The sequence below is a fragment of the Trichomonas vaginalis genome, chromosome III (assembly GCF_026262505.1).
Source record: "Trichomonas vaginalis G3 chromosome III, whole genome shotgun sequence".
NCBI lineage: Eukaryota > Parabasalia > Trichomonadida > Trichomonadidae > Trichomonas > Trichomonas vaginalis.
In genome coordinates this window covers 20465533-20480558 of record NC_067205.1, presented here as the reverse complement: position 1 = coordinate 20480558, position 15026 = coordinate 20465533, and the positions used below count along the sequence as shown (strand labels likewise).

Here is a 15026-nt window from a genome sequence, read left to right as displayed (position 1 = left end):
ATATTGTCGCTGTTGGAGAGTATATGTTGCTTGAAGCTGTTATTCATGATGAAGTTGCACAGATTACAAGCCATACAATGTTCTATCCAACGAAATATTCCCAAATTTCCATGATTTCAACAAAAATTCCGAAATTTACAAGAAAAATGTTGAATCAAGAAGAAAATTGCTCGAGCAATTGAATGATATGGTCACAGAATTCCTTAATTCCGTGAAAACATGTCCTGGAGCTATAATCGGAGTCAACATTGAAGAATTAAAACCTCCACGCGACTGGAAGTGGTCAAACGTTAGTTTTCCATTACCAGAAACACCTATTGAGGTCCATAAGATGCTTTGCGATCGCCAAGATCTCATTATGAAGTCAATAAAAGTGAGATCTTTCAAAAATTCTCCGAAATGTCGACATCAAGGCTGCAACGAAGTGGCGAACATGGTTTGTGCTAAATGTAGGAAGCTTGTATTATGCAAGAATCATTGCCATGATGGCGAAAAATGTCCAATTTGTGGAAATCCAATCAAAGTTATTTAATTCTGAAATTTAGTTATGAATTCTGTTGTTAAAAATTATATTGTTATATAAATAAACATAATTTTGAATCATTTTATTAAACAAAATTTGGATTTTTTAAAAAAATTCTTTTTATGGTCATCGATTTCAATTAGAATACGACCAAAATTGTTAAATAAGACAGAGATGTACTTCCCATGTATGAATTATCAGTAGTCAGATTTATTTTCGAAGTGGATGAATGGCGAAAGAAAACGAGGCCGCCATAAAAAACACCCCCATAATACAGATAGTAGTGATGATGCCAGCCTCGAACTAAAATACTCGAAACAGCTTAAATTACGAGAATTAAGATTTCAAGAAAAGATCAAATCAAAAACAGATAGAAATAATCGGGAAGAAGAATCATCCAAAACAAATGAAAATGCCAATGAGCCACCTCCTAAAGCTCAAGAAGAAAATTTCACACCACAATTTTTTAATCCAATGAACATCCAATTCCCAATTTCTGATATTGATGAAATAATTGCTGAGAAAGATGGTAATTATTTAGTAAAATTGCGAAATGTTTCGTATTTAAACTTACAATGGATATCATCTGAAGAAATCCTTTCTCACATGAATGGAACACAAGTGTTACAGTGTTTTAAAGACATTTTACCTACTAGAGATCCACCATTTTACAATTTAATCTTTAATAAGCCAGAATTAGTTGTAAAAATCATTGATGACATGTGCTTAGTGAAATGGAAGTCACTGGGATTTAAATACTGCACGTGGGAATCGCTTTCTTCATTTACAAATTACGTTATTTCAAATAAAACAGAATTGGACAGTTCAATTACTAAACCAATATGGTTTTTCAACTTAGATAAGAAATACCAACCTGCTGTTCTTTCAATAGCCCAAGAATTTGGAAAAACAAAAAATATAATTTTATCTGGAACAGTTGGCTCAATTATGAGGTTACAACTATATTCTGTAATGTTTTATATATCTCGCTGTCTAAGTAACAATCCATTTTTAATAGCCGTTGAAGATAGAATTTTACAAGTTGTTGAAGCAGAGATAAAATCGAGATTTAATATGAATATACTTGTTTTGTCTAATACTGATGATTTCGATGAGATCCAATCGACAAAAGAAAACGCTTTTGTTGATAATCCTTTTGATATCATTTTAATTTCGATAGAAGCATTGCAAACTTATAAAGAAAGCCTTGATGCAATACAATTTTCTATTGCCGCTATTGATATGACTGAAATTTATGGAAGAATCGTAAATCCTTCAAATCAAATTGAATTTGGTATTGAAATCAACGCAGAAATGAAAATTTGCTTGTCTCCTTTGTTTGCTAGACAGAATGGAAAGATAATTAACTCACAAACGCCGCAAAATATTGAAGAATTTTCTTGGATTATTTCTCCTAATTATGAAATGGTCAAGAGATACACGGAATTACCAACAAATGATTTTTTCGATTGTAAAAATGAAGCGGATTTCGTTAGTTGGGCTTCAAAATTTCATGAAATTACAAATTTTACAAATGTTGAACTTTTTAAGAACTGGGATATGATATTACGTAAGATTTTGGATATAACTAATCGTTCTGGACAGATATCAACGCTTACGCAATTAGTTTCCCAGTCAAATTCAAAATTAGGTTCAATATTAAACGTAATTCCTTTAATTCCTGAAAGATCAGGGGTATTATTAATCACTTCATCAACAGAGATATCTACATTCCTTCAATCTTATTTTTTGGTTAAGAAAATTCCAATTTTATTTATTAATTCTTTAAATGACTTCAACGAGACGATTCATAACTTCCATGAGATCAATGTTGACACAAATTATATAATTATGCCGCCTGGAGACAAAAATTTGGATTTGAAAGAAAATTATTTTGATTATATTTTAATTTTGGATCCGCAATATTGTCCTGACATTTCTATTAAGAGTAATTTGATAACTACTGTTGTTAGAATGGTTATACAATCATCAGAAGAAGTAATTTTGTTTGGAGCTCGTCAATCACTCAAACCACAACAAATTGTATCGTATACATCACAGTTTTTGTGGAAACCAATAAGAGAAAGGCCTTTACAAGATTATTCTGAATATAATTTTTTATTATATGAAAGATTTGGAAAACACGAGCAAATTCCAGCACAAACAGCATCTGTTATTGATAATTATTATGTTCATGGCCAGCCAACAAAAGTTATTTTGAAAATTTTTGAAAATCCTCAAAATATTAACTTTAAAAAGGTTTCAAGAGAGCAGTTAACAGCTGAATTTCTATTGCATATCCTCAGAACTTTGAATATTTATTGTCTTGGCCAATGGTTTAAATTTGGTTTCAACGGATATGATACAAGAACTGTAAAAACAGCTATTTATTTAGTTGTTATTACACTTATGAACTTGTGCGACATGAATTTCCCTTTGTTATCAAATTTCATCAAAAATTCTAACTTTTTGTACTTGGATGAGTATAAGGAGCCGTTAGAAATGTTCATTAGGGATAACTGCAAGCCAAAAGATATCAGATCCCTCTTGATTCGAATAGAAAAATTATTAATAATTTCTAACTTGGTTTCTTGTTCGAAACAAGCTCCAAATCAGATATACATCAAGGAAACTGATTTATATAAACCAGCTCCTTGGTGGTCCCTCTCTGATGATCAAGAATTAATTTATCGCACTTGGTTCTATGGATATGGAAAGATGCCAGTGTCATTATCCGAAAAATGGTCTGTCAAAGGTATTAGAATTGAGTCAGAATTAATCTCACAGCGTCTCAGAACTTTGACATTTGTTATTAGACGGGAAATCGAAAAATTACCGAACAAATTAGGTAATTATCCGATTTTTGTGCCTCCTGTAACCAATCCGCCAAATATCAGACTGAAATTCAATGTTGCAGAACAATTAGTAATTGCAAAGCAACTTTTGAGTTTTGGAAAGATCAATTCGGAAGAATTGCTTGATGATCCTTTGCTTGCGAACAAAAAGAAAGAAGATATCGAGCATTTTGCCGAAATTTTGATAAATGTTGTCAAAAGTGGTAAGTCAAATCCATATGTCAAGCTTGGAATCAAGACACTGACCAATATTGGAAAGATTATGACCTTGTTTTCCATTGCAGAGAGCTTAGATTTCACAAATATGTTTTGTGAAGACCGAATCCTTGTTGAAACAGTAATGTTGTACGGATTAAATGATGCTTACAAGTCCAACTGTCTTCCCGCTCTTCTAAATACCGAGAATCCTTCTAAAGAACTAATTTTGGAAAATTTCGAACGAGTTGTCAAAAACGCCGCATTTCCTTCATCAGAAGACTTTGTCCAGAAGATCTGTGAGACACCAATACCAGCAGGTGTCGACACATTAGTCTTAAGTTTAGGAAAAATTGACACTCGAAGTTCATTTTCCAACCAATCCTACATTTATCCCATTGGATTTTCAATTACAACAACTTTTTGTGGGGAACCGATTGCTTGTGAGATAAAAGAAGAGAAATCATCCCCTATTTTCGTTGTCAGACGCGAAACTAATGAAGAAGAATTCATTGGAACAAATCCTGATGAAGCAGTAAGAGATTTCGTTGCAGCTGTTGCTCCTCAAAGATTTGATTATATCAGAAGAACTCCTGGTCATGAAGTCTTTGGTTTGTGCAGTTGTGATGTACTAAGAAGTATACAATCAATGAGGAATGCTGATAAATGTCAGAAATACAAAATGCGAGTTTTCGCAGATTCATTGCCAACAAATGATTTTCCAAGAATATTCAGTCGATGGAGATTTGGAGAAAAGAGACAAATGGAATCTCCTAAACCTGAAAATACTGGAACATTAGATTTGAACCATGTTGCTCAAGAATCGGATAAACTTAATCATGATGACTGGTTAAGGATTTTGAATTCTGTTTAATTTTGTTTTATATTTTATAATTTTTTTCATGTGTTATTTTATAAAATTTTAGATTATTTTTTGATTATGTCTAGTGTAATTATGACTCTTGTATATTCACTAAAGTTTTTCACAATGAATTCCTCTCATTGAATTATTATCTCGATTAATTGGGTTCTATATATGAAATTGATTTTAACGAATTGAAATTTCAAAGATTTTCTTCTAACGTAGCATAATATTCGGGTGTCACATTTATAAAAAAACTTTTTTTCATTCAAATTTTCAATGAAAAAGTTCCAAATCTTATTTTAAAATGCCCGCTCATTTCATTGCTTTTATTTGGAGCTAGTAAGCTCTCCCTAAATAAAAACCGTAAAATTGACTAACATTTTACTAAAATCTGACAAGTTGTCCAGCATTTCGAAAATCTTTTCATGTCATACTTTTTATAATTGCTTATAATATCTCTTAGGATTAGAAACAAAACCAACCTCTTGGAATCGAATTTTGAACATGATTTGATTTTGAAATTTAATGGATCAATCGGCACTATAATTTAACCCGAATTGATATATGCTATTAGTTTAAAAATGATTAAAAATTGTAACAAGTAGTAGGATAGGAAGGGTTGTGTGACTTTTTTTGTTACGTCTATATATAGATGAAAGTATATTTTCACATCTTCTATATATAGATGATATAAAAATTTTTTCTTACGTTTTTTAAGTCATGAATTCGTAAGAAAGCGCGACATTATTAAATAAATTAGTAATAAATATTATATACTAAACACATTTTAAAAAATTAACATTAATTTTAAAATAATTTATTTTTTATCTTTTATAAAAGAAGCTATATATAGATGATGTCAGATATTCCGCGATTAATTAAACATTGTTTAAATCCTGAATGGAATCAATGGAGTCATAATCAAAGACCTCATAAACGAGAAGAAGAAATTAGAAATAATTATTTTCATGAATGAAAGATTCACTACCATAATGAAATAAAAAATAAAAAAATAAACTTAAAAAATTCATGTCTCACATTTTTGAATAATTTATTTTTATTTTGTATGAAATGAGCGTCAAAACTAACAACGTTAAAAAATTAGGATTCACAAACGAGGAAATAAAGGATATATTAGATGAGATGTGTTATGAAGTTAGTAAATATTATTTAAGAAATTGTCAAAAATTTGCCGAGTTATTAAATGATTTAGATTATGATGGAAAAATGAATAAAGATGATGTTATAAATTTCTTATATCCCACATCTGAAGAAGAAAAACCTAAAGAACCTGATGTTTTCCCTGAATATTATGAAGAACGGATTAAAGATGATGATGAATACGATGAAATTGAAATTGAAAGACTGGAAAAAATAAGAGATGAAATAGATGAAAAAATTAAGGAATTAAGAGAAGTTGAAAAATATAATGAAAATGAAGTATAGGGTTTAATGAATATCCCAGCTTCAGAATCAGAAGTTCAGAAATCTCATGAAGAAAGATATAAAAATTATGTCTTAGAATCAACACAAAATTTATTAGATGGTGAAATAGATGAAACACTTTCAGAAGAAGGTACTAAATTTATTCGTAAACATAAATTACAATTTATTGATAATGAAAAATACCCTTGTATCTTACTTTCACCCCCTCTCGATTCTGAGAAATTCAAAAAAGCTCTTAAAAACGTGACATATGCAACTAATACGATTAAGAAAGAAGATCATGATATTTACACAAATTATTATTTAAATAAATGCACAGGTGTTGATAAAGTTTTTGATTTATTAGATAAAATATCAAAAGAAACCATTGGAACATATAAAATTTTGTGTGATTGTGGTTTCATTATTGAAGATACCAATAATGTTTCATATGAAAGAACAGCACCGAAGGAAGACGAAGTTGAAAGGTCTATACCATTCGTTATTAAGAACATAAAAGATATGAAAACTTATAAACATTATATTTATTCATTTATTTCAGAAAAAATGGAAGCAACTCATAAAACATCTTCTCATCATTTTATAGCTATTCATACATTCCTTTTCAAAGTTGTGAAATTAAATAAGACAGGAATTAGATTTAATGTATCAGGATATGCATTCTTGAGTAAATTAAAATGTATTCGTCACGTCGCAGATGATAAAAATTTATGTATTCTTAATTCATTTTACGGACTTTAAAAATAAAGTTTATTTTTATTTATTTTTTATTCTTACATAAATGAACAAAAACGGAACAGCTAAAATGAATGATAATCAAATTAGAGCAGAAGGTAGAAGGTTATTTAAACGCTTCTATAACATTCCTGATGGTGTTAATCCTAAAACTCGTAGAAGTTATTTAAATGAAGCAATAGATGCCTATGAAGGGTTTAACATTTCATCAGAAAGTGAGAGATTAGCGAGAATGTTAAACGTTAATATTGATTTTTATTATTGTGATCCTCAACCAGAAGACGTGGACATAAATAAGGTAGACTTTCCATTAGTGGATTCAATAATGATAGATCCAGAATTTGAAACAGTAAATATTTTATTAACACAGAGTCCATGTGGAAAACTTCACGCTGACAGAATAACAGACGTTGAAGCACTCACCGGCTATAGAGTTTGTCCATATTGTAAAGAAGAAGTTTATTCTATCCGTGATGATCCAGAAAGGAAAAACCAAAGAAGATTTTTAAAGCATTGTGAGAAATGTAAAGAAAATAATGGAAGATTAATTCAAGACGTTCAGTTGCAAAAGACACAGCAACCATATGCACCACATATTACGAAACAGAAGATATATCAGTGGTTATTAGCTCATAATTTGCAGGAATATTATCAACCGACAAGATATTATATTACTTTTGACTTCGAAACATTAGAGACTAAAGAAGAATTACAACTTTCTGAGCGTGCAACTTTGAACGCTTACTTAAAACCATTCATGGTATCATCAACGGTTAAATTAAATGATAAAACATATACGAGGAATTTTTGCTTAACTTCGAGTGATTCTTTTATTTCTGATTGGATTGAGTTTTTATTTTCAACCTGTTCATTAGTTGCTAAATCAAATATTGAACAATATGAAGAATTAATGAAGTCGCAAACGGACTCTTTGAGTCCTGAAGGTCTTTCAGACCAAACGGCGGGGACTTTGTCTCATACATTAAATGAAAAACAGAAGGAAGCATTTAAAGAACTTCTAGATGAGGAATTCAATAAAGTGAATATCATAGGTTTTAATTCGGGAAAGTTTGATTTAAATTTAATTCTTCGTGATTTAAACACTGCAAAATGGAAAATAAAATCAATGCTGGGTTCATCTTCACAATTTAAGCAAATCATTGTAAAGAAAACAAACGTTCCATATGAATTGAGATTTATTGACATCGGAAATTATATAGCGGGTGGGACATTAGACCAATTCACTCAAGATTTCGGAAACAATAAATCACGTGTTAAATCCTTTTTCCCTTATCAATTCATCACCTGGGAAAATTACGAAGAAGAATTATATAAAGAGGAACCATTCACGAAAGATTCATTTTATTCAGCATTAACTCAAGAAACTATATCAGATAGTGATTATCAAATATATCTCAATGATGCTAAAAACTTTAAGAATAGATTAGAATATTTTATTCATTATTGCAATAAAGATGTTGAAATTATGATTGACCCAATTGATAAAATTATTGAAGAAACATTTGTTTATAAAATTGACATGCTTCATAATCTTTCTTTATCATCGAATGCTTCAATGATTCGTTACGCTTTAGCATATAAAGACTTTAATCCTAATGAAAAATATCCTGAGGAAGAGATAGAATCAAGTTTTGAATTAACGAAAAAGTATTGGAAATATAAAATTGAATCATATAAGAAACAAGATGAAAAAGCAGAAAGGGATACTAAAAATAATGTTTCAATGGATGATTTTCAATACTATCACGATTTAATCCTTTCATCTAAATGCAAAATGTGTGGTAAAGCGTTTACATATGCAAATAAACCAACATTGGATAGAATCGATAATGAAAAACCACATACCAAAGAAAATTGTCAGTTAATGTGTTGTTATTGCAATGTCGTGAAATCAAATAAAGATGAAGATGTTCAATGTTTAAGAATCAATTTAAGAAATTATGCATTAAAAAATAATTTACCAATGACTTTAGATTCAGTTGAAGCTTATCACATTCTCCGTAATGGAATTACTGGTGGTTTATCAAATGTTCAACATAGAGTAAATCTTAAAGGAATAACGCACATTAATAAACTTGCATATAATCCAGAAACTAAAACTGTATCAAATGAGGACACCACCAACATTATGACTCATTTCGTTGGTGTTGATTTTAATTCATTATATCCTTCATCATTTTCATCTAATCCTCATGATTTCATTCAATATACTGACCATAAAATATATATGCCGGGAAGATTGAATGGTGTTATCATTTGTGATACAGCAACAAAGAAAGCAAAAGCACTGGGAATAATTAAGAAGAAAAATACTTTATTCGTTGCTGAAGTAAAGGGTCACATTGATGAAAAATACATTAATGATTACATAAACTTTTTACCGATAATAAGAAACTTAGATATTATCACAGATGAAAAAACAATTGGTAGTTTTATGTATAATTACATGAAATCAAACAATCTACCAGTTGACCAGAAACAGAGGAAATTAACTCAGTTAGCATCAACACACAACCAATATCAACCATTTTCTTCTTATTATCTATGGTATCTAATAGACAGGTTTAATTTTATCATCGATGATATTCAATCAATTTTAACATTTACGAAAAACACTTGTTTTAATGAATTTGCGAACAAATTTATGAACGAAAGACAAAAGGCTGAATTAGAAGGAAATAAAGGAAAAAGTTTATTTTGCAAAATTTCACTTAATGGATCATATGGTTACGATGCAATGAATACACAAAATTACGCAAAGACTAAAATAATGAATGCACAGAGGGCACGCGTTGCATGTATGTCAAATAAGTTTAAAAACATAAGAGAAATAGGTGAAGATACATATCAAGTGATGCTTAAAGATAGATTTTATAGATGTGATACATGTTTACAAGAGGCATTCTTCACTTTAGATAATGCTAAATACTGGTATTTGGTTTTCATTTATGATTTTATGTATAAATGCATGAATGTTAATCGTTTTCATTTCATTGAAGGTGATACTGATTCATCTTATTGGGCTATTGCTGGCGATCCAAGTCTTCCTAACACTCAAGCATTTCAGGCGATTGTTACCGATAAACAATTTTATGATAAAAACATTTTCAAATTCGCACCATTTGATTTCTTCTGTTTTGATGAAAAATTTAAACCTAAATTAAAGAATAAAGCTGAAGAAAAAGCATATGAGAAAAAATTATTGGGTTTAGCAATTGAGAAACAAGGTGATAACATGGTTGCTTTATGTCCTAAGTGTTATACATCATTCAACGGTTCAATCGATGGAAGTGATTTTAAAAAGATTGCACAAAAAATGAAGGGTGTTAGTTTAAGACAAAATAAGCAATTAACACCTAAAAATATTTGGATATAATAAATGATAAAGTGATATTTGATGGTCAAAATATTAATTTACAACTTAAAAACGGGTCAATGACTCGCTTAACAATCGGTAAGACTGCATTAACAGGAGCATACACTAAGGCTGTATGTTGTGAAAATGGATGTTGTATGCCATTTATTTAATACAATTTAAAAACGTAGGGGTTGAGTCATGAATTTAAAATTTTATTTTTAATAAAATGCCACAGAAGAGACAAAAGGAACCGTTAATGATGTGATTCAATATGTAAATAATGGTTTTGATACTATGATTCAAAGAGGTGGGCACCCTTAAAACATTGATTTTATTTTTATATAAATGGATAACATAGATTTAAAAATTTTAATTGATGATTTAGTATTTAATCAAAATTTTCTTGATTATTACGATTTAAAATCATATCTCCAAAAACATAATAACAATATAATGGGTGATGATATGGAATATTATTATCCATATTATAAAAATGAAATTTTGAAATATCATAATAAAATAATTTCTAAAATTAAAGACAAAATTAAAAATAATGAATATACAAAGGGAAAAACTAAATCACAACTTAAACAGTTGAAAGATTTCAAAAATAAAGTATTAACAGAAGAAGATATTGATGAATTATATAATTTATATAATCCTGAGCCACAAAAACCAAAGCCGAGGTCTAAAGTAGCAAATGTTCAACAGCTAAAGGAACAAAACGCCCAGGTCCTTCAGACCATAAATGATGCACAAGCTTTAATTTATGATTCATTAGTTAAACCATATTCAGCCCGACTTTTAAATGAAGATCAACTTTTGGAATTCATCCTTCAACATAAACTCGAAGCGGGAAAGTATATCAAACCTTTATATACAACATATTTAAAACAAATGAATAGAATACATCCAGAATTAATGAAGGGGGAATGAATTCCAAAATCAAAGCGGATAAAATTAAACCACTTGCAACACCAAAACCTCCAACGACAGTACCTCCTCCTTCAGTTAATCCTTCATCATTCACTTTATTATATCCATTTCAAACATTAAAGAAGCAAAAAGATTTTAAAAAGGATTTCAAGATATTAAATAAACCAACTGACCCAAAAATTCAACCGTTAAAGGAAAAATTTAGTCGCCCTTCATTTGCACCATATCCATATTCATACGAAATCGATCATCTGGAATATTCAAAAGGAAACGTTACTTATTTATTTGCCATTAACATTAACACTAGATATTTATATTGCATTCCTGTGAAAGGGAAAACAGAACAGGAAACAAGAAGAGCTATACAATACTTACTAGATCATGAAAGAGTAGATAATATCAGGGGTGATGGTGATAAAGGATTTCAGGCAACTATGACTCATTATTTCCCACAAATTAATTTTTTCTTTTCATCCTCTCCATATACGTTTCATAATAAAATAGTTGATGCGGTAATGAGAACTCTTAGAGATGCGTTAGGGGTTAACGGTCAGATATACTGGGATGGAAATCATGACTCCATCATACAACAGTTAGTATATTATTACAATAATACATGGCATAGAACTATAAACATGAAACCAGTGGAAATGAAAAATGATATTTCAAAAGAATGGGAATATATTAGAAAGCAAATGGAAAGGTTGAATGATGTTAAACGTGAACAAATTAATTCGGGGCTCATGAATTTTAAACAAGGGGATAAAGTTTTGATTCATCTCGATTATGGAAAAACTAATAAATCAATGACAAAAAGAAGACGAAGATTTGACACAATAGCTGAATTTGTTAGATATATTAACGGCAATGCATTAGTTGAAGTTGACAATAAATTAATAGAAATTCCGATTTATTTTATTACTCCATTATATTTAAATAATATTTAATTTTTTTATTTCGTAAGAAATGAGTGACAACAAAGCAGTCAAGAGTCCAGACGATGAATATAAAAAGAAACTAAACAGAATTAAATCAAAAATATGCTATTACAAAAAGAAGCCACAATGTGATGGGGCTGAAAACGATAAAGAGAAGAAGGAAATAATCGAAAAGTTAGAAACTTACCGTTCAATCCTTAAACTGAGTGAAGCAAAAATAAAAGAATTTAATAGAATAAATAAATTGATTGGAAGAGATGAATTTAATAAAGATGAATTTTTAAACTCAATCCAAATTTAATTTTTATTCCTCTTCCCGAACCCTTCTAGGTTCTTCTCGGTTTTCGTGGTAAATTTTGAGCTTGTGGGGTATCCATTTATATAAAAATAAAATTTTGTTATCAGTTATTTTATCGTTAATGGTTTCAGGTTATTCAAAAATAATTAATTATTGAATAACTGAAGGTGTCACTATGTCACCATGTGTCACTCGGTTAATTAACTTCTCTGAAAAAATGAGACAACATGACATTTTGACAACACAGCAGGATTAATGAGGAAGGCACTTATGAATTATTTTTGAATAACTGAAGGTGTCACTATGTCACCATGTCACCAGGTTATTTAACTTCTCTGAAAAAATGAGACAACATGACATTTTGACAACACAGCAGGATTAATGAGGAAGGCACTTATAATGGTATTGAAGTCTTACGTAGAGACAAGGATGGTTACATTAATGCAACAAAGATGGCAAGAGAAGCGGGAAGGTTAAACCATTTAAACAGATTTCTCAATAGTACTAAAATGCAGGAAATTCTTGAGTTTTGGATGAACGAATACGGTCGAGCCACTTTTGGCTTGACCTCAAAACAAGCATTTTATGAGCTTACAAAGGGTGTCATGAATGAATTCAAAGGTATTTACATACATCCTGACCTCGTTCATTTTGTTGCTGAATGGTGCTCTGTAAAGTATGCATTTTATGTCAAAGATATTATGGACTCCATAGACAAGAAAGTTCATGAGAAATTAGATGAAGAAGAACTCGAAGATACAGTAGAGAATGCTAAACCTTTGTTCGAACAAGAAGTTAGAAAAATGTGCGAAAAACAATTAGAACATGAACGTGAGATATGTTATGGTTATAGAGATTCTCCATACGAACTAGACCAATGGGAACAAGAAGATTTAAAGAGAGAATTTAGAGAATATGAACTCACCAAGATAGCATTAGAAACTGCAGAAAAGAAGTTAAAAGTTTGGGGTCATTTTGTACAAAAATATTGTGAGTAAATGAACCATTTATTTTTGTCATAAACGACCAAAAATATATTTTATCGTTAATGGTTTCCGGTTATTCAATAATTAATTATTTTTGAAGAACTGAAGGTGTCACTACGTCACCATGTGTCACTCGGTTAATTAACTTCTCTGAAAAAATGAGACAACATGACATTTTGACAACACGGCTGGATTAATGCAAAAATAAATTCCAATCATACTTTATAAAGCTTCATTTACAGGTATTTCATCGTCAGTAAATGAATCCTCATTATCGTTTGGTTCAACCTGTTTATATAATCCTTTCATTTCTTCTTTCAAAACATAACACCATGTTTGTTTACCATCTATTCTTCTCTGTTTCTTATCACATTTATCCTTAATACTCATTTGGAAATTCTTGTCTTTCATGTCTGATGGTTTGCAGAATAGAGCATTTTTACATGTCATACCTGCACACAATTCATCATAATGTGTATTTATCCATACATCTAAAGGATTTGTTGATAATTCAATTAAATCTTGTTTGGCTTCAGTCATCGGTATGATTCGTACATTAAATGATGAAAGGTCGTAATTGATAAAATATGTTAGTAAATTATCATAAAATTCCTTTGTGCATGAATCCATTAAATTCTTGAAGTAATCAAATTGACCTTGAATTTACCATTAACTTTAAAACTACGTATCTTCTGTCTCCAACTTCAATTTTGACAGGGTAGACGTTGTTAGTTACGAAAATGAAGTTTGCAACGTTCTGAGCTGTTCTTCTGGGTTGATTCTTTTCATTAATTCTAATCTCATTATCCGTTATAATTGATTTCAAAGCGTTGAAGTTTGCGAGTCTATCTTCACCTACATTCTTGAGTTCATTAAGTACAAGAAACATTTTATTCTCAACTACTGAATTGAAATTACCCGTTAGCTCACTTATTTCAGTAATGTTTTTACATGAATAACCAGTGAGAAGTTCAGAAATAATGTCTGTAAATCTGTTTTTACCTGTTCCCTGAAGTCCTTTCAAAATAATTGCTGTTTCATTCTTGATTCCAGGATGTTGAATCATTGATGCAATCCAGCCGAGAAGGTATTTATACACTTCATCGTTATTATCACAAATGGCTTCTTTAATGAAATCCATAAACATCTTAATTTTTGAGTAATCAGGCTTTTCGAGAACGTTGTATTTATAACCTTGAAACGTTGAGAAAACATCTGGAGAATCAGATTTAAAGCAAACACCCTTAACGGTTAATGAAGACAATTGATTTAGTAGTACATCCCATGCTGTTATTGTTTTACCTTCTTCTTTAAATAATTTAATCATTTTGAGTGACTCTTTCATGTTTGATTGAAGAACGAATGATATTTGATTCATTTTGTCGTGGATATTATAGTCCTTTTGAATGAAATATTTATTTCCACAATCTACAAAACGGATTACACGTGATAAATCCTCAATTACTTCAGAACTGTTTTTATACTGATGATTTTCAGCCTTGCGTCTAATATCCGTTATCAAAAACGAGTCATCAAGTTTGATATCAAATGTTATTTTTGGCTTACGTAATAAAGGTAAAACATATTCATCATAATATTCCTTTTGATAAAGTTTTAGAATCTTCACCAAAACAAATGGAGAAGTCATTAAATGTGCATATCTACTACGTGCTTTTTCAAAATTACTTTTTGCATTTTCAGTTAAATTGCAGAAGTTATAAACGTTATCGTATGCTTCATTAATTAAATGATTAGGTAACGAATTAATTGCTTGAAACAGTGTGAATAATGTAACTTCTTTTTCTAAATTCATGTTTCCACCGTCATTATGTACTTCAAAATCACTAATGCCATCAACTATGCTCTGGGT

At 30.0% G+C, this 15026-nt stretch overlaps 6 protein-coding genes and 1 pseudogene across 7 annotated transcripts, besides 3 other annotated features; 6 read left to right on the top strand and 1 right to left on the bottom strand.

Annotated features, from left to right (window-relative positions):
- Positions 1–187: 187 nt before the first annotated feature.
- TVAGG3_0735460 (uncharacterized protein) lies at positions 188–532 on the top strand (the record flags this gene model as incomplete). The annotated part of the gene is made up of 1 exon (XM_001301227.1): positions 188–532. The coding sequence occupies one exon, from the start codon at positions 188–190 to the stop codon at positions 530–532; it is 345 nt and encodes a 114-aa protein (XP_001301228.1).
- Positions 533–748: 216 nt separating this feature from the next.
- TVAGG3_0735440 (transforming growth factor beta regulated gene 1 family protein) lies at positions 749–4447 on the top strand (the record flags this gene model as incomplete). The annotated part of the gene is made up of 1 exon (XM_001301228.1): positions 749–4447. One exon carries the CDS (start codon positions 749–751, stop codon positions 4445–4447), a length of 3699 nt encoding a protein of 1232 aa, XP_001301229.1.
- Positions 4448–5370: 923 nt separating this feature from the next.
- Positions 5371–5945: a mobile genetic element.
- Positions 5510–5884, top strand: TVAGG3_0735430 (uncharacterized protein; the record flags this gene model as incomplete). The annotated part of the gene is made up of 1 exon (XM_051244686.1): positions 5510–5884. The coding sequence occupies one exon, from the start codon at positions 5510–5512 to the stop codon at positions 5882–5884; it is 375 nt and encodes a 124-aa protein (XP_051091273.1).
- Positions 5946–7477: 1532 nt separating the features above from the next.
- Positions 7478–7664: a mobile genetic element.
- A 2679-nt stretch (positions 7665–10343) lies between these two features.
- On the top strand, positions 10344–10934 carry TVAGG3_0735400 (uncharacterized protein; the record flags this gene model as incomplete). The annotated part of the gene is made up of 1 exon (XM_051244685.1): positions 10344–10934. One exon carries the CDS (start codon positions 10344–10346, stop codon positions 10932–10934), a length of 591 nt encoding a protein of 196 aa, XP_051091272.1.
- A 209-nt stretch (positions 10935–11143) lies between these two features.
- Positions 11144–15026: part of a mobile genetic element that runs on past the window's edge.
- Positions 11901–12173, top strand: TVAGG3_0735390 (uncharacterized protein; the record flags this gene model as incomplete). Its single annotated transcript, XM_001326186.2, has 1 exon — positions 11901–12173. The coding sequence occupies one exon, from the start codon at positions 11901–11903 to the stop codon at positions 12171–12173; it is 273 nt and encodes a 90-aa protein (XP_001326221.2).
- TVAGG3_0735380 (uncharacterized protein) lies at positions 12680–13168 on the top strand (the record flags this gene model as incomplete). The annotated part of the gene is made up of 1 exon (XM_051244684.1): positions 12680–13168. The coding sequence occupies one exon, from the start codon at positions 12680–12682 to the stop codon at positions 13166–13168; it is 489 nt and encodes a 162-aa protein (XP_051091271.1).
- Positions 13379–14534, bottom strand: TVAGG3_0735370 (annotated as a pseudogene). The gene has a single exon. A coding segment is annotated over exon 1 (1156 nt).